This window comes from Notechis scutatus, chromosome 1 (genome assembly GCF_049901735.1).
Source record: "Notechis scutatus isolate UNSWTSFEM ecotype Mainland chromosome 1, rNotScu1.2, whole genome shotgun sequence".
Lineage (NCBI taxonomy): Eukaryota > Metazoa > Chordata > Lepidosauria > Squamata > Elapidae > Notechis > Notechis scutatus.
The window spans coordinates 261,431,070-261,458,891 of NC_142009.1; the positions used below are offsets into that span (position 1 = coordinate 261,431,070).

Consider the following 27,822-nt stretch of genomic DNA (forward strand, 5'->3'; position numbering starts at 1 on the left):
ATCTACACTCTGTTAAAGGATAAGTTATTCTGGATCAATATTTTGTGTTATTGTTAATTTACAGATCAATATCCATTGTTAACGATGCATTTTAGTTTTAACCACCTGAAGACATTGTAATTGGACAATACGCTAATGATAAAAGTCTTTGTCTCCAACCTGACACTTTCCAGAATAACAAAATTCCCAGCCAACCTGGCCTGAGATTTCCTCAAGGACAAGATTTTGTGCTTTCTTCACCTGCTTTCCTCTGAATTTTTTGATCATCTTCATTATAGCCTCTTTTTTTTCTTACCATTGTTCCTGAGTAGAAAAACTGGAAAGAAATCTAATTCCCGTGGTTGACTCTTGAATTTCAAATGATGATTTGTAAAGAGGAAGCCAAATACTTGATAAGATTCTATGAGGCATACTGTATATTAGAGGCAGCATATTGCAAGGTAAAATCCCCCCTCCCATTTTCTGATTTTAGAACTGTCTGTTCCCCTAGAAGCAGAGAAATCATAAAATGTATTTATATTGGCCTCTGACTAAATTGGCTCAACCCGCTGTCCAATATGCCCAAGTATTTGTATGCCATAGTTAACAATCCTCACTGTTACACCACTTTTTACATAAACCATTTTTGCATTTGAGACAAGTGAAATACTCTGTATTCATAATCCCAGTAATTATGCTTGGCACTCTGAGATAAAAAAGGTAATATTTTTCTTCCCAAGGAGCTGAATGAGCTCAGTAACAGGGAATTAATTAGAAGACCAAGAAAATATTATCTATGCAGCAAAAGAAGTAACCGATGGGACAGATTTCTTGTAGAATGAAATTCTTAAGAAAGTTACATATTATTTCTGTGCTTTTCCAGAACTCCCTTTAACAATCCACCACTAACTGATGCTATTTTTCCCTCTAGACCAAAAATATCAACAGGTAAACGTTACTACCTTATGCAAAGCTTGTTTCAAAGTGTTTGAAACACTTGTTTTTCATATTACTAGAGAGAATGTAAATATTTTCTTCTTGCTATAAGAATCTGATTTCCTATGCTCTCTCTCTTTTTTGTTTTTCTTTTTCCTGTTATTCCCTTCCCATATTCCTCCTTTTTATACTTGCAGCAGATGATAAAAGGTATGTGTGGCTTTACAGGCAGGTGAACCGTGCACATTTGAAAAATCTTTAACTCCTGGGCTTCCCAACAATATGCCTATGCCCATGGCCATGAGTGTCAGTGTATCTTACCATTCCTTTTTGACCTACCAGGGTTCCTGTCCTATCTGATTTTACCTTTTGCTTGACATTTTTATTTTTTAAATGGAAAGCTGCAATGTAAAGCATGATCTCCAAGTATAAGAGGCAGAGAATATATTAGAAAGTCAGAAGAAGTTATTAGGACAAATGAGATGAAAATCGGTTTAGCTTTTGGTAGATGGTCTCAACATTCCAAATATATCAACAGGCCCAGGAAGATTGGGGCCCTAAATCAATCATTTTTTCTATCTATTACATTTGTAGGCAGACTAAATCATAAAGTCCAATCTTCTTTAGCATCTGTCCTAGGGCAGGATGTTTGAATTAAAGACGGTCTGTTCATAAGCATCTTTATGACTTTGGATTTGAAATGCTGGTCAGCTCTACCACGTTACAACATGGTTCAGTTCTTTGAATTATCTTAATTTTTGCCATCTGTTAACACAATAGATTTTACTATGTATATAGGAAATGATTCACTCAAAGTTGTTGTACCTTGATGGATGTGATCTGAAATTACATTCTTTTTTTCCAACTCATAATATTGCTGTTGCTTTGTTGATTGAAATGCTGTCCTGGATTCTTGTTTATCTGCACTACTGTTCAGACAAGTGCTTTCAATTTTAAGTAAATACAAATAAGCATATTGAAGCATACTGGTTCCTAAAACAGAGCTCAGTAGCATGCCATTTGAAACCTTCCTCCAATTTGACAGAAAAATAATTGAGGTCTTTTTGGCTTTTCAACCAACTGTGACTCCATTTGATTGAGCTTAGCTGATTGTCTAGCCAAAATATTATGGAAAAATTGAAAGTTGTTTCTTGAAGTACAGATAAATGGATGAAAGCTTCATATTGTAAGAGATGTTTTCATGCAGTGTGCTCTTTCACACTTTTCCTTTATAAACGAACAGTAGAATAAATAGCACAAAAGCAATGTGCTGTTCTAAAATTCTTGAGTACAGCAACCAAAAAGATGCTGCAATGAATGTTATAATGATATGAAATTCAATGATTATGAATAACACATGTGTACCATACTATAATATTTCCCAGAGTAGTTATCTGAGAACTACTGAGAGAAAAGGTGCTTGAAAAAATTGTAATATAATATAAAGGGTCAGTGACAGAAAAAAATGATGCTTTGTTCTTCATCTACAGTAGATTAATGATGCTTTGTTCTACATCTACAGTAGATTGTTGCTGCACAACTATAGGTTGGCAGTGGAATTGAATTTAAATTATAAAAATGATCCAATATATATAGGTTAAATGAAAAATTCTATATAAATTACTTGGGCCAAACGCGAGAGCAAAGCCAATTAATTGTAACAGAACATTCCCCCCCAAATAAATATATTAGGAAAGGTTTCATATCATTAAAAGTGAAGAGCCAGGCAAACAAAATTTGATATCATTTTGACATGAATTGGTAGGTATGGACAGTTCTAACTGTAAATAGCCTCCCATCTTGTCAATGTTCCCCTATAGATGAAGACATAACTGTATTCTTAATGTTGCTGGATTGTGGATACTTATTTGCTGAGATGTTCCTTCTTCGTATTTTTTAAAATTTGCACAGTAGATTAGTTGTAATACAACAGAGATTAGGTCAAACCGAGAATAACCATATCTGTTTCTGCAGAAATTTCATTCCTTTCTTTTTCTTTTTTTTCCTGCTCCATTTATTTGCCCATAACCACACCCTTTGAATCTTAAGGAGAACAGCCCTTTTTAAAAGCAGGAAATTTCTGGCTTCAGAGCCTTTGGCTTGTGTTCTTGTTTTGCATTTTGATGAACTTGTTAGTTGTATCATTAACCCTATTATGAATTGATGATTAACGTACATTTATTCCCTCCAGCTAGAGTTCTGGTTCATTAGTTGGGGATATCTAAACAATTCCCATGGAGAGAATACAGCATGGTTGATTTTAGCTATTAAAATAAGAGTTGTAAACACAGTACTTAAACAAAGGTTGATGGTAGCTTCATAGGATTGGCATTAGCCTTTTAAAGATGGTAGCAGAAATCAAAAACACATCTTTATTTTAAATAACACATACCTTTTTAAATAAAAACTTTATTCAAATGCTATATATTTTATCTCTTGGAGTGCTATTAAATATCTGAAATTAGACCAGCAAAGACAAGTTACTAAATTAAGCCTCTTGCTTTAAAAAGTCCAAGATACATAGTGAAGTTTTTGTGGAACCCCTTGAAAAGAGTGCTGCCCCAAATATGCATTTCCTATCTAACTACACAGTGATCCCACTTCCCCCTTCTTAACAACAGTTTCTACAACTGCCTTTCTATCCAGAAACTGATTGTCCAGGGGCAGCATAAACATTGTGTTTCTTTTAATTTACAATAATTTCTCTGTCAGGTTATGTTCATGTACCAGCTTGTTCTCCAATTCTTTTATGTTATTGTGTGGCATTACTGCCCTAAAATGTAACATGTTTCCCTGAAAATAAGACCCTGTCTTATATTTTTTCCACCAAAAAGGGCACCAGGTCTTATTTTCAGGGGATGTCATTCACTGACTAACTTCACTTGCATGCGTCGCCCCCAGCCTCCTTTTCTCTGTCAGAGGCCTTCTGGAACTTTCTTTTTCTGTGGCCGGCAAGGCTTTTCTGAAGGCCTCTGTAGCCAATAACAGAGCTCTGGATTGCCAGCCTTGCCAGCTGCAGAATGGGCCAGCAAGGCATGTGTCGGGGTGTGCAAGGCCTGGCTACAACTGTCCAAAGGTCAGTAGTAGGGCAGCTCCACCCCACCATCCCCACCCTAGCTTAATTTTTACCCGTGCACTCTGGAGTGGGTGGGATCTTAATTAGGGCTTATTTTGGGAGTAGGGCTTAATATTGGGTGCACATGTAAAAATCAAGTTAGGACTTACTTTCAGGTTAGGTCGAAGAAACAGGGTAGGGTCTGCAAATAGGATTGAACCATATTACAATGCTAATGGATGCCATTTTTTTTTCTCTAATGTAGGGTCAAGAATTGACCATTCGTCAGATTTCCTTGCTTGGCTTCCGAGACTTGGTCTTATTAAGAGTAAAGTTAGATGAGATTCTTCCTCTGGTCCAAAGTAACCTTCCACCCTCCATTATCCAGATGCTGCTGATTTTACAGGTGGGGAATGGTCTTATTTTCACCTATCATTTATGATGTTTGTGGGGCTGGGAAAACATTTCAAGACTAAATATTTTGTTCCAACCTCTCACTAGAAGCGTAGTGATGTTGGAGCAGCATGTTTTAACATTAGCATTAATATTTTTAGCCTGTTTTAATATTAGCAACTTTGAAATATATTGTACTGACATCCAAATGTATTGCAAACCACTGTTAATGAGCATTAGATATACTGTAAGAATGAAATTATTGCTTTCCAAACAGTTTATGAAGCAGAGAATTGCCTTTGGCCTGGACCTGCAAATATTGGCTCCCTATATATTGGGGTCTGTCTCATAGAAAGACATTGATGATATGCCTACCTCCTTAAATGCCTCTATTTCCATGCTGTAAGCATGACTCTTATGGAGAAAGTCAACATGATGCAGCCTTAATCATGTGTGTTGGGCAAGGTATTTTCAATTAAGAGGATTGGATTTCTGACATCAGTCTTTCATTGATTAAGTTTGAGCTATCTAAAATATTTTCTAGTTTTCTGAATAATGAAATTAATATGTTGCAATATAGGGTTTTCAACGACTGTTTCAAGGATAATACTTTTGTTTGTTTGTTTTAAATTATCATGTCTGAGCTCTGGCCATGAATTTTTGCCTTCTTTTCATTTCCTCACATTTACAACTTTGATAGTTCTAACCAGCCTCCCACCTTGCCAATGTTCCCTAGTTATAACTCTTGACGATGGGAGAAAGAAAAAGGTGGAAACATCAGGAATGCTGTCTTAAGTTGCTGGGATAATTTGGATTCGGAGAATTAAAACATCCATCACTTGCCAATTGGGTCACAAGTCCTGGGGAGAAAGTTAATTTGCTTATATTCATTGACTTGTTGGAATGGCCAGCTTGAGCTATCTGCTGAGAGCATTCAGTAGGTTGTTGTAGAACAGCATTTCTCAACCTTCAACCTTCTCACTTGAAGATAGGCAGACTTCAGCTTCCAGAATTCCCCAGCCGACATATTGGTTGATGTTAAGAAACCCTGCTATAGAAAATAATATAACTTATAACCCCTACTTCATAATCTAATACATAATTAAGTTTCTTTTCTTCAGTCAATTAGAAAAATAAAAATGGGCAAATGAAATGTGTTGATTTGCATATCCCAGGTATTTGACAGTAGGTATATTTTGTTTATGTTTCAGGGAGTCCATGAACCTACAGGTCCCACTAAGGCTTTTATGCAACTAGAAGAACTTGTAAAACTGGTAGTTTCCCCATACCTTGGTTTGTGCGAAGAACATTGCTTCCCTGGCAGTACCTGTGCCCTGGGTAAGATGTAAAATGTTGCAAGTCCTGATATTTGGGTCCAAGGTAACTAGAGAATCTATGGAATCAGTAGAGAATCTTTTTTGTCTGCACAAAAAGAGTTCACAAAAACATAGCATCCAACATTTTTGCTCACATCTGAGTATTGCTTCATTTGATTATGTTATAAAACCCTGCAAAACATGTTTAGCCAGTAAAGAAAAAGGGTGTGTGTGTGTGTGTGTGATACCTGCCATTTACAAATTGGCTATAAACCATCCATAGTCAATGATGTGTAATCAATACTCAATGTGGATGAGACACAGAAACTGAGAGTGAAATGTTAAATTATCCCTGTGCAGCTACTAATCAATACAAACTTGCATTTAATTTGTGTACATGCAGAAAAACACCCTTCATTTTCTTTTTCTATGTCTAATAAGACATTCATTTGCAAATGTTTAAAAGCTAGTTAAAATCTGATTTACAAAAATAAATACCATTTTTAGCTGTGTTGTTTTCCTTTGGCTTTTTAATGAGCTTACCTAATTATTAAGTGTCTTTCCTGTTTTGTATGCCTACCCCTTGTTCCCACAGATGCCTTTTCTTCTTCCCAGAATAGCTTATCTGATTGTTGGAATTTTTTTTTCTTGTGGTTAGATTAAATCATGATTGCTGTGGACCGTTCTTCCCAGTGCATAGTGCTACATTGTGGGCAAGGAAATGACTGTAAATTCAATAAAGTCAGATTAATGCAGTGCTTCGGTACGATTTTGGGCACAGATCATTCCTGTCTTGCTGTCTGACACCATTTCAATGAAAATAGCTAAAATTGGGACCTAGTCCCAAAGCACGTGGTTTTCTTCCCAATTAGGGAAGCAGAGCCTGCAGATTTATATGACTTGATATGGAGTTTGTTCAGTGGAGAGAATGTAAGTTGCTTCCAAATCATCCAAGTTTAACAATTTCTCCCTGATTATTCTGTTTCTTTGTCTATCTCTTAAGTCTGATTTGAAACCAAAGTTTCCTATCTTATGCAGGAGTATAGGTCTCTACTTGTGGATTCTTAGCTCCCACTGTTGGGGTGTTGATCTTTTATGCGTATATCCTTGGTGTCTTTAGCCCAGCAGAGTTCTGGGCTTCCTAATAGGTCTTGGCATTAACATCACATGAGATTAGTTTGTAAAACTGAGCAGCTGTAAATTCATGATTTCAATAAACGAGATGTTCCTGTCACAGTACAAATATAATCATGGCACTGTTTGCAGCTAATAAAATCATGACCCTTCTCCTTCAAAAGAAAAATAATACAAAGTGTACAGGAACTTGAGTGAAGTAGTGAAATTGTTTATTTGCGGTGACCATGTGACTCTGAAAGCACTCTGCTATCTTCCTGTCTACCAATAAAACCAGGGTTTATTGCCATAAAACACATTTTATATACTTCATGACCTTCAAAGAATTATACACTCAGAATACTTACATCTGGTCCCCCATTAAGAGAACATGTGGGCCCCACTACTATGCTTTCTATGTGTACATTCAGAACATCCTTGATGCTTTGCCAGCTGTAGTTGACAGTTGTATAGAAATACTGAAATTACGTCTTTAGCGATAGAGCAGAAGTAGACAATTTTTTGAGTCTCATTTGAAATTTACACAATGGCTGATATGGAAGGCTGCTTGTTTTCAAAACAGCTGCTGTGGTGAAAATGGCAAATCATAAATCACCCCTTTATCATAAGATGAGCTAGTGCCCGAGCACACTCTCATCCCAGTACAACCGTCATGAAACTCAGTGGTATTCCTGTAAATGAATTAGGATCATAGAGACTTGTGATTTTTATTGCTAACTTTCAATTTTTCATTGACTTCCAATGAAAGTGGGGAGTATAAGAATTACATAAACCATCATTTCTGACTTGTTTTGATAATTACCTTGTCATACACTACTGAGCCTGATATTTTACAGTTTTGGTAAGGTCTTTCATCTTGTTATGTTTCAAGATAAAGGATGAGGGAAAAACAGAACATTCCTATTTTTGGATTGATCTGAATTTGGCAGCAACTAAAAATGCTTTCCTGAACTCAGTTAGTAGTTGATTCCTTTTATTTACTGGGATGAATGAGAATGACTAAAATGATTTTGGTGTTCTAAAGGGAAGCTGTGATTTTGAAGATTTGGATGTTGGGACATTTATTGACCTTGAAAAAATTAATCATCCTATATAAGAAATGGTTACTAGTTTTTTTTTAATCCAAGTATTTGATGGATGTATATTTTTAGCAAGTGACCAAAATCAGCAGAATCTCTTGAATTTTTCTTGCTCTCTAAGTAGCAATTAAACATGTGAATGGGAAACAGAAGATGTGAAGATTGATCCCTTGAATAATGCTGTGATGTATGGAACAGCAGTGAAATGTTCAGATGGCTTCAGAGTTAAAAGTGAAATTGGAACTAGAAAATGTTATAATTTCAGTGGATTTTAGGGCCTAATTAGACACTTGAATGGAGCACATTATACTTCATGGCTTCCAGACAGTGTTTCCTAAAAGAAATACGTTATATGAAGTTCATTATCTTCTCTCCATATAAACTTTAACCATTGAACCAGAATGGGTGAGCAGAAATGCTGAATATTATATCGAGACATGTTTTTCTAATCCAAAATGCTGCTGGAATAGATTAATGGATGAGACATCTTTAGGCCCTTAAAGTTAATGTACACAGTCTTTGTTTAGCATAATTGTTGACAGTTGAACAATATCTCCACCTATTGGATATTGAAGAAAAATATCCAGTACTTTTCATTTTTCAATAGTTCAGTGCATTTTGGAGACTTATAATGATGGATGGTGCCATATAAACTGTTCTCACAAGGCCAGACCATAAACATTCTATGGGTCATGTTTACTTGAGTCTCAACATAAGGAAACGTGTGCCTGATAACTAAGGTGTGTTCATTGTTTCCAACAATTGATGACTAGGGAGCAACAGTTAAAATAGAAAAGTGGCGACTAAATGGTTCAAAATAGGGAAAGGAGTACATCCTATAAATAATGTGACAGTGAACATTTAATTTATATGCAGAACATGTCATGAAAAATGCTGGAGTAGAAGGAAATAAAATCAAAATTCCTGGGAGAAGCAATAACAGATTTCAGTATGTCAATGATATCAGACTGCTCAGTGGAAACCTTAACAATGGAACTAAAGCTTAAATATTACTTAACGCAAAAGCAAGAGTCACTGGAGAAGTCTCTTGAGTTTGAAAAGGAATTGACAGAAGACATGGTGACTAGATGATAACATAAGAATGTGCTTGGAACAGGGGTGTCAGACTCGCATCGTCATGGCAGCGTCATGTGACACATTGGGAATTTTTTTCCTCCTTCGCTAAAACCGGGCAAGGTCATGGTCAGTGCGTGAGGCATCCAGCCTGTAGGCTGGGAGTTTGACAGCCCTGCCTTAGAGAAACATAGTTACTGAGTAATAGTCCTGAAGAAAGGATGTTCATCATGTCACAAAACAGCAGGTGCAAATGAATGACCACTCAGCAACAACTAAAAGGTTACGTGGAAGGAATCTGTGGCATAGCATTCAGTTTGGCTTGTATACCAACTCTTGTGAGATCACTTAGGTGAGATAGGCAACCATACAAATTGAATAAATAAATAATAAATATCTGAACTGTGGAAAACATACCCATTTCTCTTGGGCATCTTAGGAGAAATTTCCTACATTTTTGGCAGAAAACCCTTTTCCCTTTCTTGTAACATCTCTTCTGTGTTTCATTGACTTACCAATTTTCTGGTTCCATTAATTTCCATTCCAGCCACTCAGCTATTTTATATATATATGACTAAATGCCAAAGGCATAGAGAACGCTGTTATCTTCCCACCAAAGTGGTCCCTATTTTTCTACTTGCATTTTTACATGCTTTTGAACTGCTAGATTGGCAGAAGCTGGGACAAGTAATGGGAGCTCACTCCGTTACATGCGCTAGGGATTTGAACTACCAACCCTTCTGATCGACAAGCTCAGCGTCTTAGCCGCCGAGCCATATATCTATCTATCTATCTATCTATCTATCTATCTATCTATCTATCTATCTATCTATCTATCTATCTATCTATCTATCCATCCATCCATCCATCCATCCTCTGGTCTGTGAGTTGAGTTCAGAGCTATTTGTGACTCCTGCTTTCCAGAAGTGTTTTAAAGTTATTGCTGTTGTAGTTTCATACTACATTTATTTATTTGACTTCTGAAATGAAGTGGTAACAATAGCATAATTGTTTACATAGACATAATATATCCCTTGTGTAATAGCAAATGTAGTACAAAAATTTAAACCAGTAAACTAATCAGAGCAATATAATTATTGGCATTCTCTCTTCTCATTACTGTAAAATAAATCTCATGTTAATCTCATGTCTAGGGAAAGTTTGTTCCAGATGGGAGGCATTATAGAGATGTACTTCCTTCTGGCTTTCCTCCAAAACGTTCTTATCAGGCAGAATGGATCTAGCTTAAGGAGATAGTCATGAATATATCTCAGTGCCAACCCATGCAAATAGGACTGAAAGGTTACTTATGATTCTCTTTCCATGACTATGAAGGTTTGTGACAGGATCCCTTTCTTTAGGGAGAAGGGATCTATGAAGGTAATAATCTAGCAGCTGAAGGTAGAATCCAAAACTGTACATTCATATGTATTTTCTTATCACCTTTGTTTGACTTGTCTACATTTAGGTAATTTGCTTCCCTACCTACAATTCTATCTTTTTTTTCAATAATGGCTTGGTCACTTAAAACTAATGCACTTCTTGAGATACAGTATGGAGGTAATTTTCATTGCTTCAAAGCCTGGAAAGGCAATATATGCAATGGCTACAGTGAATCTGCACACATCTTCCTTGATGACCACTAGATATTTTTTTCAATTAAAAAAAGATTTATCTGCAAACTAGAATGATGCAAAATGAAATACAAACTCATGGTATACTTCTTTGCAAAAGTGCTGTAGAGTCCACTTAGATGATTAAAAAAAATCAAGGAAGGAATAATTTACTTTCTATTAAGGAGGCATCTTGGGGCAGACCAAATCAGAAAATACTGCCTACCTAAGCTCTGGGTATTTTCTTTTTTCAAACACTGTAACACTTTCAAAGATGCCAATCTCTAAATAACCAATTAAGTAGATTGTAGTTTCCCGTGCAGAATTTAAAAATGGGGTGGTTCTCCACTGCAGCAGTATAAGAGAGTAGTGAGGTGAGTTTAATTATACTGGCAATAGCAGTAGCTGAGCATGAGATCAAAGGAACGCCTGGTCCTTCTTCGGTTTGTATAATAGTAATTGTGCAACACATTTATATTTATCGGTTCTTTTAGATTGGAATCTGACCATAGTATTTCTGTTGGGGAGATTAAAAAACAATAATAGGCATTTGTTGCTAATAGCTTATCAGCTGATATGAACTCAATTCATTTTTTTCTTTCAGTTGCTATAGTGGTTTATGGATAGCAGTTTGCAGTGTTTGTTGCAAAAAATATTCATGTGGCTAGCTGCAGTAAACAGGACTGTAGAACAAAGCCTGCAGTGTTTGTTTTCTCCTGACTATTCCTGCCTGGCCACCATTGCACTTTGAATACATTTTTTTTCCAACTGCTTTTTATAGTTATTGCTCCAGATTGGAATAACTTTTTGGAGACAATGAGTTGATAAGCGGGAAATGATTGCTAAATCTTGCTGTTAATAGTGAAATCACAAGCTGGCTATGGAATCTATTTATTAGATGTTATGATTCATTTGATTTGAGATAAATATTTGCAGCTATTTAAAAGTCTGAGCAGAAAACTTGCAAAACATGAGTGTTTACATTTCTAAATTAGGTTGTTAATTTTCCCTTTTCTCTCTTAGTGTTTCCACCATTTTGTGTTTCTTTTATACTTTCTGCATTCTTTTGTAATAAACCTCAGATCTGTCCACCCCAGGGCCACAAGATATCAGTAAACCAGTCTTTTCAACCAGGCAGCCAAACAGCTGTACTCTTGGAAATTCTGGTTCACTTTCTCTCCAACTTACCAGTCAACTGGAGATTGCAATTCTCTAGTATGTATCTAAAGCATTGGTGTCAAACTTGATCATGTCATGTGATGTATCGCAACATATTGTGGGATTTTTGCCTTTGCGGAGCTGGGGTGGGCATGTGATGCATCTGGCCTGCAGGCCTCCAGTTGACAGGCCTGACCTAAAGCATCGTTAGTGGTTTTCTGAGGGAAAGGAGTCCTGATCTGGATTCAAACCAGTCTTGTCTTCTAGCTCTTTCTCCATTTGCTACTGAAGGTGCTGTTTCTTGTGAATAGCATAGCATATTCAGGGCCTAAGCTTAAAGTAGGAAATTTATTCCCAATTTAGAACAAGAACTTATATTGTATTAAGGATCTATGCTGCTCTTTATAGAATAAAAGAGACCAAAGGAGAGAGTTGAGATTGAACAAACATTATGCATGAACACTCTATGTAGCACTGGGTCTCAGGTTGTGCACTTCTCTTTTTTTACCACTGGGATCATTGATAACTTGGAGATTAACTATCAAGATGCAGTCCTGTGATTTTGGTTTTCTGCATCCCGTGCCCTCTAGTGAACAGCCACTGATGTAAGTAGGTGCTCTCCAGACAGAATGACCTCAGGAAGCACTGCTGAATATGATTGACTCATCAATATTTTTTTGCTTCTTCTGTGGCAGTGCAGGCTCTGAAGAGTGCATTGCTCAGACTTTCCTAATCCCGTTAAAACTGCTCATTTTCCATCACCTTTTGCCTATTATTTCAGTAATAAGTTAGGGCTGAAAGACCATGATAGTTTCAATGAAAGAATATAAAAATGTAGCATTACTGATGCAATGATTCTTAGCATAACCATGTGGATTTTCAGTTGAAATCGCTGGAAAAAGAATGATGTGCATGACAGTGGCAATTATAAGAAAATTCTCTCTCTCTCTCTCTCTCTCTCTCTCTCTCTCTCTCTCTCTCTCTCTCTCACACACACACACACACACACACACACACACACACAAGGAGGGAGGGAGGATGGGAGAGCACCATATCCTCTGGCAGAAAAGTAATCTATCAGCCTCATTGGAGGCAGCCTTTAAATATCCCAAGGAGATGGATGGTGCTTGTTACAACTGTTTTGTATTAAGACACAATAGAGAGACTTTAGGATTTGTTTACAGCTTTGAAAATAAGTTTTAGTTAGAGTTTCACTTCACAATTTAGACTGGGATCCTCAGTTATAAAATGTAGCAGAGACTGTTACTGAAGAAATAAATAGCTATAAATATTACCCAAGCAGAAATTTATTGGCCTACAAAAGACTTAAAAGAACTTGCTGTGGGACTACTACTATCATTTAAGACAGGTGTTCTCTGTGTGTTGATCCTTGCAGATTGAAACGAATATACAGGGTTGAGTTTCCAGCATGAATGAAAGTGTGCATGGAATTTACAAAGTACTGCTTCACAGCAGCCTCTGATTTGTGGCCAAATTGGAATGGACTTTCTGACTATATAATTCTTGGTTGTCAGATAAAGGGTGGCTACACCTCAGTAGCTATCTTTTCTCTTTAAGAGATTTGTTTCAGTGTTTCATTCCTGACATGTATTACGAGTTGGAAAAAAAAAGAAGAGAGCTTTAAATGGTGAAAATTTTAACTGCTAATATTTGCTCCCAGTTATAGGTTTGGATAATATTGAGACAAAATTGATTAATTCAATGTTCTTTAATAACCATTGCAAATAGAAGAATCAGCTATTAGCTTAAGCGGAGTTCAGTTCAGATATGAATTGGTTAGAAGTAAATCCATTACAACTACATCTATGAAGACTAAGGAAGAGCTAGATTAGATTAGATGGTTTTTTTTAATCCCACCTTTATTATTTTTAATCCCACTGTTATTATTAACACAAGGTGGCAAACATACCTAATATTCCTTCCTCTTCCTATATTTCTCACAACAATAATCCTGTAAGGTGAATTGGGCTAAGAGAGACTGACTGGCCCAAAAAAGCCACCCAGCTGTCTTTCATGTCTAAGGTGGGACTAGAATTCATGATGTTAGCCTAGTGCCTTAACCAATAGCTAGCTAATTTGATAGAAGCTTTAAAATGAAATATTACTCTATCGGAAATTTGGGGTGTTGTGCTTATTTAATACTTCTGTCTTGGTGACGCAGCAAGCTAGCTATGATTACTTTCCCCATAGATGATTTTTTAATGCTTAGTCTTGTGAAAGTGTACTGTGCTGTAAAATGTGGTGAGCCATTTCTGAATTCTTCCTGTGCTGCAATAATAAACGTTGCAGCAGCTATTTTGGATGTAGTGTTTCGATTGAGCAGAACTATAAAGGGAGATGTCTGCTGGAGAAAAAAAAAGCAAGTTGAGTTTTATTGATGTCATACTTTTCTCTGAGGTGTATTGGAAATGTTTTCAGAATAGTATGAAGTATTGTGAGGATACCAGCACACACAGCATCTCTCTAGTCTCCTTTCCTCTACAACTCTGTGAGGCAGGTTAGGTTGATAGTGAGTGACTGATCCAGATTCGTCTAGTGAACTTTAAATGTTGAGTGTGGACTGGAAGTTGAATCTCCCCAATGCTAGTCTAGCATCTTCACCACTATAGTATAGGTACTCTTCGACTTACGACCATAATTGAGTCAAAAATTGATATTGCTAAGTGAGACAGTTATTATGAGAGTTTTGCCCCATTTTACGATCTTTCTTGCCACAGTTGCTAAAACATGAATCACTGCAGTTGTTACGTTGGTAACATGATTGTAAAGTGAATCTGGCTTCCCCATTGACTTTGCTTATCAGAAGTTCACAAAAGTTGATGACATGACCCCGGGACACAACTATCATAAACATGAATCCGTTAATTTGCATCTGAATTTTGATCACATGATAATGGGCTGGCTGCAATGGGTCCGTGAAAAATAGTTATAAGTCACTTTTTTTCATGCCATTGTAACTTTTAACGGTCACTAAATGAACTGTTGTAAGTTGAGGGCTACCTATACACTGTCTCTATGATCTTAGAAGAGGTGCTTTAGTACATGTGGGACCATGAATATAGTACTTGTCCATGAATTATTAAAGCAGCTGTATTTTAGGAAGATTCCTGTTTTTTTTTTTAATATAACTTTTATTCAGAATTTAAATACAATAATAAAAACTAATGTAATGAAACTTAGAGAAAGAGAAGAGAATGGAAATAATAAAACATGCAAAAACAAAGGAAATGACTTCCAAACATCGTTACAGTGTAAACAAATTTAAGAACACTTCAGCTTCTGTAATCTTTCCATCCCTTATCCCATCCTTCATCTATAAATAAATCCATAACATACCAACCTTTTAGTCCTGGTGTCAGCAAAAGGTAAATGGTTTGCCAGAGCATTGCAAACCAACAAAAAATTACTTTAACCTTGATCAAATAAACCAACTTTTTTTCTTTCTTTTACTCCTAACAGTCTTAATTTTTAATTCAGTCAAATATAGTCTTAGGATTTAATTTCTCTTCAATTCTTCTTTAACCTATTATACAAATTTATTCAAGGCTTTGGCAAGCCTCTTTTGTAAATCAAGTAAGAAAACATTTTACAGGTCATTCTCTTGGTTTATCATTTGTCTTTTTAATTTTTAAAACTCTGGCCAGTCTTCCCTCCCTTCCGCTCCCCTCCCTCTTCTCCTGTCCTCCTCTCCCATCACTTTTCATCAAATCTAATCAAAAGCAATTCTGGGCAACACCCATCAATCAAAGATGTTTTAATACCCAGTAAAGTGTTCTTTTCCAAATTATTCTGTTGATCTGTTATTTGTAGTTCCACTTTCAGTACCTTCTCTATCTTATCAGATAAAATTTGTTCCATATCTGTCATTACTTCATTAATATATTTTGAACCTAGTCTGTCATTACCAACAAATATTGACATTGTAAGGACTAATTTATGGCTCCATTCTTCAAATAACTCATTTAATATTTCCAATGTTACAATGTTTGATCGCTTTGGAAGTCGGAGTATTAATTGACACCAAAAACAAATGTGCATTTTTTTCTTCTGCTTAGAACCTTTAGTCCTTTCCGCTGTTTAAAATCATCACTTATCTTTGTTCTGATTTGCAATAACCAGGAGAGCCAAAAGGAGAATTCAAAATCTTATAGTGAAAATCAATACTCCATATTCATCTGAACCCTTGATCCATTTATAACCATCTTAGGTCAACATTTTGCTATTTATTTCAAGGTCTTTTAAGTTCTTAAGCCTGTAATTGATTTTTCTTTTGCTCAGAGTTGAAGATAAATTCACCTGATGAAAACTTTTAAAACTTGTCTTGAAGGTCTCTAATGGTTTACAATGGTTTACAATGGCTTGGCAATTTCCAAAAGTATTGTGGGATTTGCAAACTTAGTGTCCTTTAAAAGGCTCCACTTGTGAGCAATAGCTGACCTCTTTGTTTCCCAGCACTCAAACCTGCAGAAAACTACTGTCCTAAAGCATATATGGGTGATCTCCCATTTTCTCCTTATCTGGAGAAGTTCCTAGGACCTGGTCATTAGTTGCACTTTACAGAATTGTCTTCAGTTTGCCATACCTTTCCCAGAAGTAGAAGGATCCCTGTTTCTCATGCAGCATACAGTTTGATATAAGGAAGTAGAAGAAAAAGGACATGGTACAGCTTTATAGTTCAGGAGCAGGTAGAAACTAGAGGAGAAACTATCAGTAGCGATCTGAATAATATACAAGGATTTTCAGTTGTCCTACTATTGTTATATTGTCCTATAACAATAGTAACTATAAAATGACTCCTTATTTAAAAGTATAACTTACTGTAAACAAAAAAAGCTTGAGGCAAGCAGACATGGAAAAATGCATGTTCAGGGACTCGAAACAAATTCCTGACTTCATAATTCTTTAAGAGTTTGGAATGTGCACATGTTTTTCCTTGGGGCACTTAGGGTTTGACTTCTCCTCCTCTAAAGTAAAATTGAATTTGTCTGTGCTTGTACTGTAAGTTAAGAATATGTGACCTGAAATTCCATCCCCATCATTCTTATAATTGAATGTACTAAAAGTTGTTAGTTAGATCCATGTGAATTCCTTCAGTATAGGGAATACTGTTGTCCAATGGAACTGCAAGAAAGTGGTATCTACTACTTTCATCCATGATCTTCATAACTTAGGTCAGGAAGAAAGGATCTCTTGTTGTCTAGCTGTAGTTGAGTTAAAGTTACTACTATCTCATAGCACTGCCCATGCTAGCTGGAGATGGTGGGAATTGGAATCCAGCCCTATCTAAAATGTTATTAGTTTTCTCCACCTACCTTGTAACAATCCTTTTGTTAGAAATGACAATTAATTCAAACTGGGAAGCTCACTAGATTAATGATGATAAAAGTTTTCTGTAAAGTAGTATCCACCAGAAGCATAGGACTGTAGTGGGCACTGTAGGGTATCAAGTTGGAAAAAAAAAGGGTTCATAGAACAGGTATGCAAAATGAGTGATTGGAGAAAATGTATGTGCCCAGGGTTTTGAGAATAAGAATGTTAAATATTCTGTCATAGAAGAAAACCTTAAATAGACCGTTCTTGTCTCAAAAAAATCCATTCTAGGGTGCTAGGAACTTGAAAATGAAGATATGTACGTTCTAATACTTTTACTTTGTTCTGACACACGTTATTATTTTAATAAAAAGTTTCAAATGGAGTTGTTTTGTTAAGTTATGTAGAATAGGCAATAAATTTCTCACAGAAAAGTTTGTTTTGCTTTGCCACCAATTGTTATGCTGTTAACTTTGCCCATAATACAATCGTTCTGAACTGTATATGGTGAAAAGTTACATCAGGGAAGAAAAGATACTTCTGTGTCAGATTCTGGGCAAAATCCAGAAGGATGATTAGGGTTTTTTAATTACTTAGTTAATTAAGACAACTTTAGAAGAGGGATTATATTACAATAATGTCAGCGTTGTCCAGTGTCATACGTTCTTCTCTGTCATAACAGAGACTTCTAACATAGGATCATACTGGTGCAGGAGATTGGGTATAATTGATTAAGTATAATCAATTGTATAATTTGTATTTTATTTATTTCCAAATATTCTTATTATCCACATGTTGCAACTTGTTGGCAAAATTAAGATGAAGAAATCTTTCATGTGCCTTTCACAGAAACAAAATCTGGAGAAACCAATTCTTGCAATGGTAAACAATTAACAAAAATGTCTCTTTTCCCTTGTTTTCCAGAGAGACGGTATTACAGATCTCGTTACAAATCCAACGGACTAAGCATCTCTTCTCACACAGTGGCAACACGACAAGTCAGTGAGACCGCCTTGACACCCCTGACTGAACAGGAGGGTGAGGCTTACCTTGAGAAGTGTGGGAGCATCCGTCGGCATACTGTCGCCAATGCTCATTCAGATATCCAGCTGTTGGCCATGGCTTCCATTATGCACTCAGGCATGCTAGCAGAAGAACCAGACAATGGCGACCAGTGTCTCCTCTTGCAACCCAGTTTGAACCACAGACAGTTTTCTAGTGAGCCCAGCATAGCAGATGGACCAGAAGAACTGGCCACCCCAGACATGGAGGAGCCTGCAGAACTGAATTGCACATCTGTCTGTTGAAACAGAGGAAAAGAACACTTCTGCACAGCCAATGTTACTGTTCATGCTGCTTAGATCAAGAATTAGATCTACAGGACGCATCCTGAAATTGATTGTGTTCTTAGGTTCTAATAATATGAGAGTCCTTTCTGTGGACTAAAAAGGTACAAACTTGCTTCAGCTGAAAGTTTCCAATGTTGTCTCAGAGCAATGGTTTCTCAGAGTTTCTTTTTCCAGTTAGGTTTTCGTACCCTCAGCTGCATTCAGTTTTTGTCTTTATCCAGAGGGTGAACACTGTAGTCCTAGTTTTATTCTGCCTTGCAGATTGGGAAGATGAACTCCATTGTTAGGGACAGGCAGTTATTTCTTCTCAACTGCGATGTGTCATGAAAAGTACAAAGAAGCCAGTTATAAAATCTTCAAGGTTGTTGCAGTGGTACATCCCTTTGTAGGACAACGAACATTTTCATTATAATATGGTGTATACCTAAACTATAAACATAGGAGCAGTAAAGCTTCTTCCTCTCTATCATCAGAGCTGGTCAGAGTAACAAATTCTATTCTGGATGAATAAAATAAAATGAAAGCAGTAGCCTAAAACAAAACTACTGTGGGTGGCTAGCATATTGTTTTGATGTTTTGATTTCGGTACATCTCAGGAATTACTCAAATTATTTTCAGAAAACTATTAGAAGTATTTTTAAGGAAGGTATCTGACTGCTTGCCAAAAACATAATACCAGTGCTGAGTTGGTAAGCATGCAATAATGTTTTTGAGCTACTAGCTTCTATAAATTGCTGGGTTTAAGACTGAATATTCTGGAAATAGCTTTCATTGATAACAACAATTAAAGAAAGGTTGCTTTTGCATTAGTGTGGTGATAGCAGACAACCCCTTTGGCTGGTGGGAATAGTGCAAAAATTCCATATGGAACAGGGAATATCTACAACAGCTGTTATGATTGACTGCTGCAAATATCAAGATCAAGTTAAATGAGTTTTTTTCGAACTGATCTAGTGATTTCTGAAAACATTTCTATACACCTTTGGTAGCCAAACCATTAATAAACAGACTAGAGAAAGAATGTTTTAAGTTTTGTGTCTAGTTGCCTTCTTCCTGCCGGTCTCTTGAAATTAATGGGGCGATGCCCTTAAGTATCTAGAATTGATAGGGTGTTTTTTTAAAATCCAGTTTCTTAATATAATTTTCATAAGTATAATGCTTATTTGGCAGTGGTTCCCTTTTGATGGAAGTCATTCATAATCCAAGGAAAAGGCAAATTTCTACATATAGCTGCAGATAAAGAAGTGCTATTGGGTGTCTTGGCAAAAAAATATCCAATAAAAAATATCCAATAAAATAAAAAATATCCAAGTTACCCAGGAGCTTGCCCTTCCTGAAACCATCATCTGTGAACTATCCTTAAATATCACAATTCGATTCTTACTATGTTACAGAGCACCTGATTATGACATCGAACATATAAACAAGCTAAATACACTACTAACATGGGCTACATCCTGCCCATACCCTTTTATCTTTCTTGGAGATTTCAATCTACCTCATATTGACTGGACCCTAAATAATTGTACAACTGAAATCATACACACAACCTTCTTCAATGCTATTACAAATCTAGGTCTTGAACAACTAGTAACCAACAACACTAGACTGAACAACTGCCTCGATCTCATCTTCTGCAATAGTTTGAATTTAATTTACCGAATACAAACCAAAGAACCCTTTTCCAGTAGTGATCACAATATGATTGACTTTTGTCTCAACATACGTCCACGCAAAAATCACCACAACGATGTCATCCCTAGTTGTAACTTCAAAAAAGGCAATTATGATCTTATAGATAACGATCTCTCATCCCTCGATTGGCAATCTCTATTCACTGGATGCAATACTGTTGAAGATCATTACAACATATTTTTACTTGAAGTCAAAAGAGTCATCAAACTATATGTTCCAACAACAACTCCAAAAACAAAACAAAAAGCAGATTACCCATATCAATAAGGAAACTTCAATCCAAAAAGAGATCACTCTGGCGGAAAAACAAATCTGGTCACGTTGCTAATTTCAAAAACCGATATAAAAATTTATGCCACCAGATAAAGACCGAATGCACCAATTACCACATTAAACAAGAGGAAAACCTTCTAAGCACCAATTCCACCCGTGCTTTTTACAATTTTGTAAACAACAAACTAAAAGACTCAAGGTCCATCCCTCCCTTGATAGGACCTGATGGTAAAGACTGCAGCGACGACACCATTAAAGCCAACATCTTTAACACATTCTTCGGCTCAGTGTTTGTAAACAGTAATGGATCATGCCCAATGTTTCCTAGCCGTACCACAGACAACAATAATGATCTAATACATATCGATTTTACAGTAGACAACGTTGAAAAAGCACTACGCAACCTAAAACCATCTCTATCTATTGGACCGGATGGAATATGTGCCTACTTCTTAAGAAAACTATCCGCTGCCATAGCCAAACCTCTAAGCATAATCTTTGAAAGATCTTTCAGAACCAGCTCCTTGCCCAACCTATGGTTACAAGCCACAGTCATTCCCATCTTCAAAAAGGGAGACCCAAGCCTAGTTGAAAATTACAGACCAATCTCCTTATGCTGCGTCACCTGTAAAGTCATGGAATCAATTATTAACCAATCCATCATCCTCCATTTAGAGACAAACAACCTACTCTCCAATAAACAATTTGGTTTCAGAAAAAAACTATCCTGTAATCTGCAACTCTTACACTGCAAAACATATGGACTACTCAACTCGACCAGGGCAAAGCAATAGACGCAATCTACATAGACTTCTGCAAAGCCTTTGATTCAGTGGTACACGACAAACTACTCCTAAAAATAAAATCTTATGGTATCTCTGGACAACTGAATAACTGGATAGAAGCATTCCTGTCAAACAGACAACAAATGGTCAAAATTGGGAACGCCCTATCAAATCCAGTACCTGTCAATAGTGGTGTTCCCCAAGGCAGTGTTCTAGGACCAACTCTCTTCATAATCTACATAAACGACCTTTGTGATCATATCAAGAGCAATTGCGTTCTCTTCGCTGATGATGTAAAGCTGTTCAATACCACAGACAATACTACTACCCTTCAAAAAGATCTAGACTATGTATCTGAATGGTCTAACATATGGCAACTCCAAATCTCAACAAATAAATGCTCTGTCTTACATATTAGTAAAAAAAATCAGAAAATAAAATACAAGCTGAATAGTCAAGATCTTGTTGATGACCCAAGCTCTGTAAAGGACCTGGGAATACTCACCTCTAATGATCTAAGTGCTAGAGCTCACTGCAACTACATAGCCAAAAAGGCATTAAGAGTTGTTAACCTAATCCTACGTTGCTTTTTCTCTGGTAATATCTCACTACTAACCAGAGCATACAAAACATTTGCTAGACCAATACTCGAATACAGTTCATCAGTCTGGAATCCTTATCACGTATGTGATATTAACACAATTGAGAAAGTCCAGAAGTATTTCACAAGAAGAGTTCTCCACTCTTCTACCCGTTATAGAATACCTTACGCCACCAGACTCGAAATTCTAAAACTAGAAAACCTCGAATTACGCTGCGTCTTCGGTCCGACTTAAGCATGGTATATAAAATCATACATTGCAATGTCCTACCTGTCAATGAATACTTCAGCTTTAACCATAACAACACAAGAGCACACAACAGATACAAACTCAAAGTAAACCGCACCAAACTTGATTGCAGGAAATACGACTTCAGCAATAGAGTGGTCAATGTCTGGAATACTCTACCCGACTCTGTAGTCTCTTCCCCAAACCCCAAAAACTTTAACCTTAGACTGTCTACTATTGACCTCACCCCTTTCCTAAGAGGTCTGTAGGGGGCGTGCATAAGCACACCAACGTGCCTACCGTCCCTGTCCTATTGTTTCTCTTATTCTTTTATTTTTCTTATATGTACCCATTTCATATATTCACAACTATGTATACACTTGTACTTATTATCTTGTAAACAATTGACAAATCAAATAAATAAATAAATAAAATAACAATCCAATCATAACTTATTTAGCTGTTTAAATGGTAAAAATAATTGCATTATGCCAAAAACCCAAACAAACAGTAGAATAAAATATATGTGGAGAATGTGGGATGTGTGCTTTTTCTGCTAGTTCAAAATCAACATTTTAACAAATACTACCCAGGTTCTATTGTGTATGCAGCTTTCTTGTCACAAAAAGTACAGTTAATTAGGAAAACAAGAACATCTTTCTATGGACATTGACCTGGAGCTCAACATGTTTAGAAGATACAGTGTTAGGAAAAACTCTTCGGCTTCAAAACAATAATTAGATATTCTAAATATCTGGTGGAAGTAGATATAAACCAAGCTTCACACAATATTTTGGGACAATGAAAAAAAAACAACCCTGAATTTTGAGAAGGTGTCAAAATCAAGCTTACAACATGGCTGCCACAAAGAGTATGGTCTGTCACAAAAACTCATTTTTAAGAAAATTAGACACTAAGAAGGAACTTCCAACAATTGCAATTCAGTGCAGAACTAGATCCAAGTTCAAAAACAGTTTTCATCCCACTGTTCGGATTCAACATTCAAATTATAGATAGGTTGGGTGAAGAACTGAATGTAAGGGAGATGCACCGGCACAGCCCTAATGTGAAATCATTTGTCAAAAATGTAACAGAATGTAAATTTTACAGATGATCAAAAAATATAGAGACGGCGAAGTATTCTTTTCCATGAAATAAACCGCAGGCAAGACACACACAAACACACACACACACACATATATATATATATATATATATATATATATGTCGCGTTGAGCAACCGGTCTGTTGTTTCGATCTTCTGGTTGATTGCTGAATTCCTCTCAGAACGGGACCCTCGCAAGGGTGAGATACAGAGAAGCCTCGCAAGGGCGAAGTTTGGCAAAAGCAGGACCCTATCCAGGGTGAGTTTGAGCAGCGGAACCCTAGCCAGGGTGATTGAGGGACTCTCGCAAGAGTGATTGCAAAGCAGAAAAGAAAAAAGAACACAAGACGAAGATTTCTTTAGGTGAGACAGCGCATCGCCTGGGGCAGATGGAATTGTCCCAGTTGAGCCTGAGACAGATGGGATTGTTCAGGCTGCCAGCTTGCTCTACGCTGTCCTCTTTTATTATGCTGATTCAAAGAAGGGGGGTGAGGGATTACAGAAAGACAAAGAAGTTACAAACTTTATCTTTGAGTCCAGGCTAAGTAACGAACTTTTTGACTGTTACTGATAAACATGTTTTTTCCTGAATATACATCTTTTATCTGACACAGACCTCTGTGTTAATCTTATCAACTTCAGCTTCTTCCTGTCAGTTTGGTGAACTTTGCTCTGAGAGGTATACGTGCTGAGCAGGATTTGTCTTATGGAAAAATACTGAGACAGAATAGCCACATATATATATATACATACACACATACACATACACACACACACACACACATATATATATACATGTTTTCTTTAGTTTTCGTAGGTACTTACATGTATGGTATTCAGCTTTGTTTGGGTATTTTCCCATTATAGTTGTGCTTTTAAAGTTGTAGCAATGTTTCGGCAGAATCTCATCTACCATCATCAGGCTTCTGTATTGTGTTCGTCTGTATTCTGTATTGTGTTCGTCAATACAGAAGCCTGATGATGGCAGATGAGATTCTGCCGAAACGTAAAATCCATCTCCTTAAATTGAAAAAAAAAAGAAAGAAGAAAGAAAGAGATACAGAAAGACCTTTCCAACATATTGGCTGTTAAGAAACAAAGCTTTGTTATCTTTATTTGACATTTTCATGTGAAAGAGCTTTCAGGCTTATTCACATATTTTCTCTTTTTTTGCACATAACCAAGATGAAAATGTAACCCTGTCTGACAAGCAATTCTCCCTTTCTTATTGCCTTAATTCTCTTTAAAATCTGTCTTGTGGTTCCTTTGTACTATAGCCTGAAACCCAAACAGACAACTACCATTTCCACTGCTAAAGCTGCGTGCTTAAAGACCTTGACTCCCTTCTGGGAAATGGTGATATAGAAAAAAATCAACAGTGGTGGGTAAGTAAGACAGCAAGGGAGCAGGGTCCACCAATAGATAGCAGTTTATCATACAGTATGTTCCCCAGCTTGCACCATCCTTAGCTAAAAATTTAGTAGTGAATAGAATAAAACAGAACAGAATTCTTTATTGGCCAAGTGTGATTGGACAGACAAGGAATTTGTCAGGGTGCAAATTAATCATCAGTGAAGTTAATCATTATGAAGGATTCTAAAATAGAGGTAGCGAATTGAGACCATGGTGGCTAGGAACTGCAATCTGGCATTTTCTCCATAACAGCAAGTTTCCCATGTGATTCCAGATAGCTGGTGCCTAGAAAAATTGGCAATGCCAGGCCACATGGCCAAACAGGACACTATCTTACACCAGATACCCCAAAAGACAGATTTGAACTAGTATGCAACATGGCTTTTAGCGTCTATGGGAATTCATAGACATGGCTTTTACCTTTACCAAAAGTAGAAGACCAGAAAGAAATATGGAAATAATAGCTGTATGTGAAGACATAACTTTGGGGTAAGTATAGCATTCGAGCATTCAGAAAGGTTGTGATCACTTTCCTCTCTTCCAAAGACTCTTTGATCACACACTCCCATCACTGCTGAAAGTCTGTTGACCCTTGCCATGTTTGATGTAGCCTAATCCCCAGTTAAGATTTCTTTAATAATATAATTTGATTAAACTTTATAAAATACCAATTAAAATAAAAATTGTGGAGAAAGGGAGACGTGTAGGATAAAGAGGAAATAAAAACAAATTAACTTCCAATTCTTCAGTGTAGCAGAATGAACATCATATTACAGCGCCAACTTTTTTACTTTGCATACTTCATTTATATCAGCGTTTCTATAGCAACCCCCACCCTTGTTCAATCAGTAAATTCCAAAGTCGGAGTTTCATTTTTTTTTCTATGTCAAGTACAAAATCCAGAAGTGGTCTCCAGACACAAAGTTAGATGTATTTTTCCCTTTGATTAAAGCAGTTTGGCCAACTCCGCTAGTTCCATCACCTTTTCCAACCATTCTTCCGTTGTGGGAATTAATTTAGCTTTCCATTTTTGTGCATAACAAATTCTCGCTGCTGTCAATACTACAAAGTTCCAATTTTTAAAAAGTCCTTTGTCCAATTAAACATTTACGAATTAAAGTTCAACTCTCAGGACTTAAATGCATGACATGTAATGCAGAAGCTTTGCCTGCTTTCATTGAAACCGTTTCTGCTTCGGCTTTCTAAATGAAGTGCTGTGGCTTTTTAAAATGCAGTCATTTTCTAAAAAGAAGCTGATTGCCCTATTAATTTTGAATACAGGTGGGGGAGGTTGTATATATGTCTTTGAATCAGTTTTGACTGCTGGCAACTACATGAACAAGTCCCTGCAGTTTTTGGGTAAGATTTTAGAGGGTTTTGTCTTTGTGTCTTTCCTAGAACAGAGAGAATGACTACTAGTCCAAGACAACCACTTGGTTGAAGGCAGGAGAAGAACTCAGCCTTCAGCTGAAAAAAGCCAAGGGTCTCCTGCTTTCTAGCCTGGTGCTTTAACCACTACATGACCAGACTGGCTCTTAATGGTCCTTAATCAAGTGCTATATAAAAATCTCTTGACTTTACAAAGAGAACTAGAGGCTATTCAGGGAAAATAGCATGTAATATTGTTTTATTGCTAATCCAACTTACTGAAATAAATTGAGACTGCATTGGCAGAAGGGTCCCACCATAGGCATTTTCTTTCTAAACTGGCAGAAGGGCTAATCGCGAGGAAGATGTGTATTCCAGCTAGGAAACAAGACATCTGGAATACTAATAGAAATATGTCCATTTACATGTAGCATTAAAAGCTTATCAGGCTATCTATATATGCAACTTTAATAAATTCTTGGATTTACTTATGTCATTTTCAGCCATAACACTGACAATTCAAAACTTTTTTTTTTGACATTTAATGGACATATTTGGGGATTTTTCTTTCTTTTTAAGTGTGTTGGGTACAGTCAGCAAATTCTTATGCCAGTGAAAGAGCCTATCCATTGATCAAAGTGGCTGTTACACCTAGTCACAAAATATTAATGTTTCATGTGGCAAACCGGTAAGAAAAAATAGGTCCCCAAAAAACATTAGTCAGAGCCAGTGTTCAAGTTCCAAAGTAGAAAGTACTAACCATGAATTCACAATTTTCTTACTCTACTTCACAGAAGGCAAATAGGTGGCTTTAAAAATAAAAAACAAATTTGACTAAGAAATAAACTGAGATAGGTCACTAAGGCACAAATTCAAGTCTGACAATGCTTTTTAAACTAGCATATAAATACAAGCAAAACAACTTGAATACTACTTAGCATTTAGAAAGACAAAATATATTTCTTAGTCTTCCTAATTTTTAGCCTATTGTTTATCACTTACTCTTTCTACATTCTTTTTTATCTGAGAATGCTTCACAACAAAAATACAGGGCTGTGTAATAACACTACCTTTGCATGAAAATTTTGGAATCTATCGTATATTCCTGAAACTGGAATTCTACTGTAGAGAAATCATTAAAACATTATGGTACGGAACCTAGTTAGTATCAAAGGAAGTATCTGTAAACACAACTGCTACTCACGGGAACTCCATTCAACACGTACCATTAGGATATCATCATATAGATGTACTGTAAGGTATCCCTAAATAAACCAACATATCCCTATATCAATTTTTAAAAAGTTTTTTTTATGGACCAATGCAAACTCTTTAGGGCAGTGATCCCCAACCTTTTTTATGCCGCGGCCCGATATCCCCAACCTTTTTTATGGCGCGGCCCGGTACCGACATCAGCTGGGCGCCGCCATCTTTTTTTGATGAAAAAGTGCTTCCGGTGAGCTTTCTACCCGGAAAAGCTCACCGGAAGCACTTTTTCATCAAAACAAGATGGCGGCGCCCAGCAAGCCAGCGGCCCGGTAGGACTTGTTCCATGGACCAGTACCGGTCCGCGGACTGGTGGTTGGGGACCCCTGCTTTAGGGGGCTCCTTTTCATATGCTAATAATCTCATAGATCGCTGGATTTTCAAAACTATCCCACACCAACCAGCATGCTGGGGAAAGTTGACTAGCATAATTCCCAGATGGGACAGCTTAGCAGATCATCATTTTGGAAATCTTTTCAGTTTGTTTTCATTCCTCCTAATCTAGAAAAATGCTTTAAGTTTTGCTAGATAAAATGATAGCCTATACCCAAGATGGCGAACCTCTTGCACGCGTGCCGGAAGTGGCACGCAGAGCCATTTCCCCCGGCACACAAGAGCTCGCCCGGAAGAGCCCCACTGTGTATGCGCGCATGCTGCTACCACCACCCAA

The 27,822-nt window shown here is 36.8% G+C and overlaps 1 protein-coding gene across 1 annotated transcript in view; it reads left to right on the forward strand.

The window, feature by feature from the left end:
- Positions 1-19,438, forward strand: part of PRR5L (proline rich 5 like) — a 58,567-nt gene extending 39,129 nt beyond the window's left edge. The window contains exons 8-10 of the mRNA XM_087951251.1: positions 4,236-4,376; positions 5,575-5,701; positions 17,993-19,438. Coding sequence (XP_087807377.1) covers positions 4,236-4,376; positions 5,575-5,701; positions 17,993-18,375 — 651 coding nt within the window. The 3' untranslated portion in view covers positions 18,376-19,438. The remainder of the gene's footprint in view (positions 1-4,235; positions 4,377-5,574; positions 5,702-17,992) is intronic.
- The last annotated feature ends 8,384 nt before the right edge of the window (positions 19,439-27,822 follow it).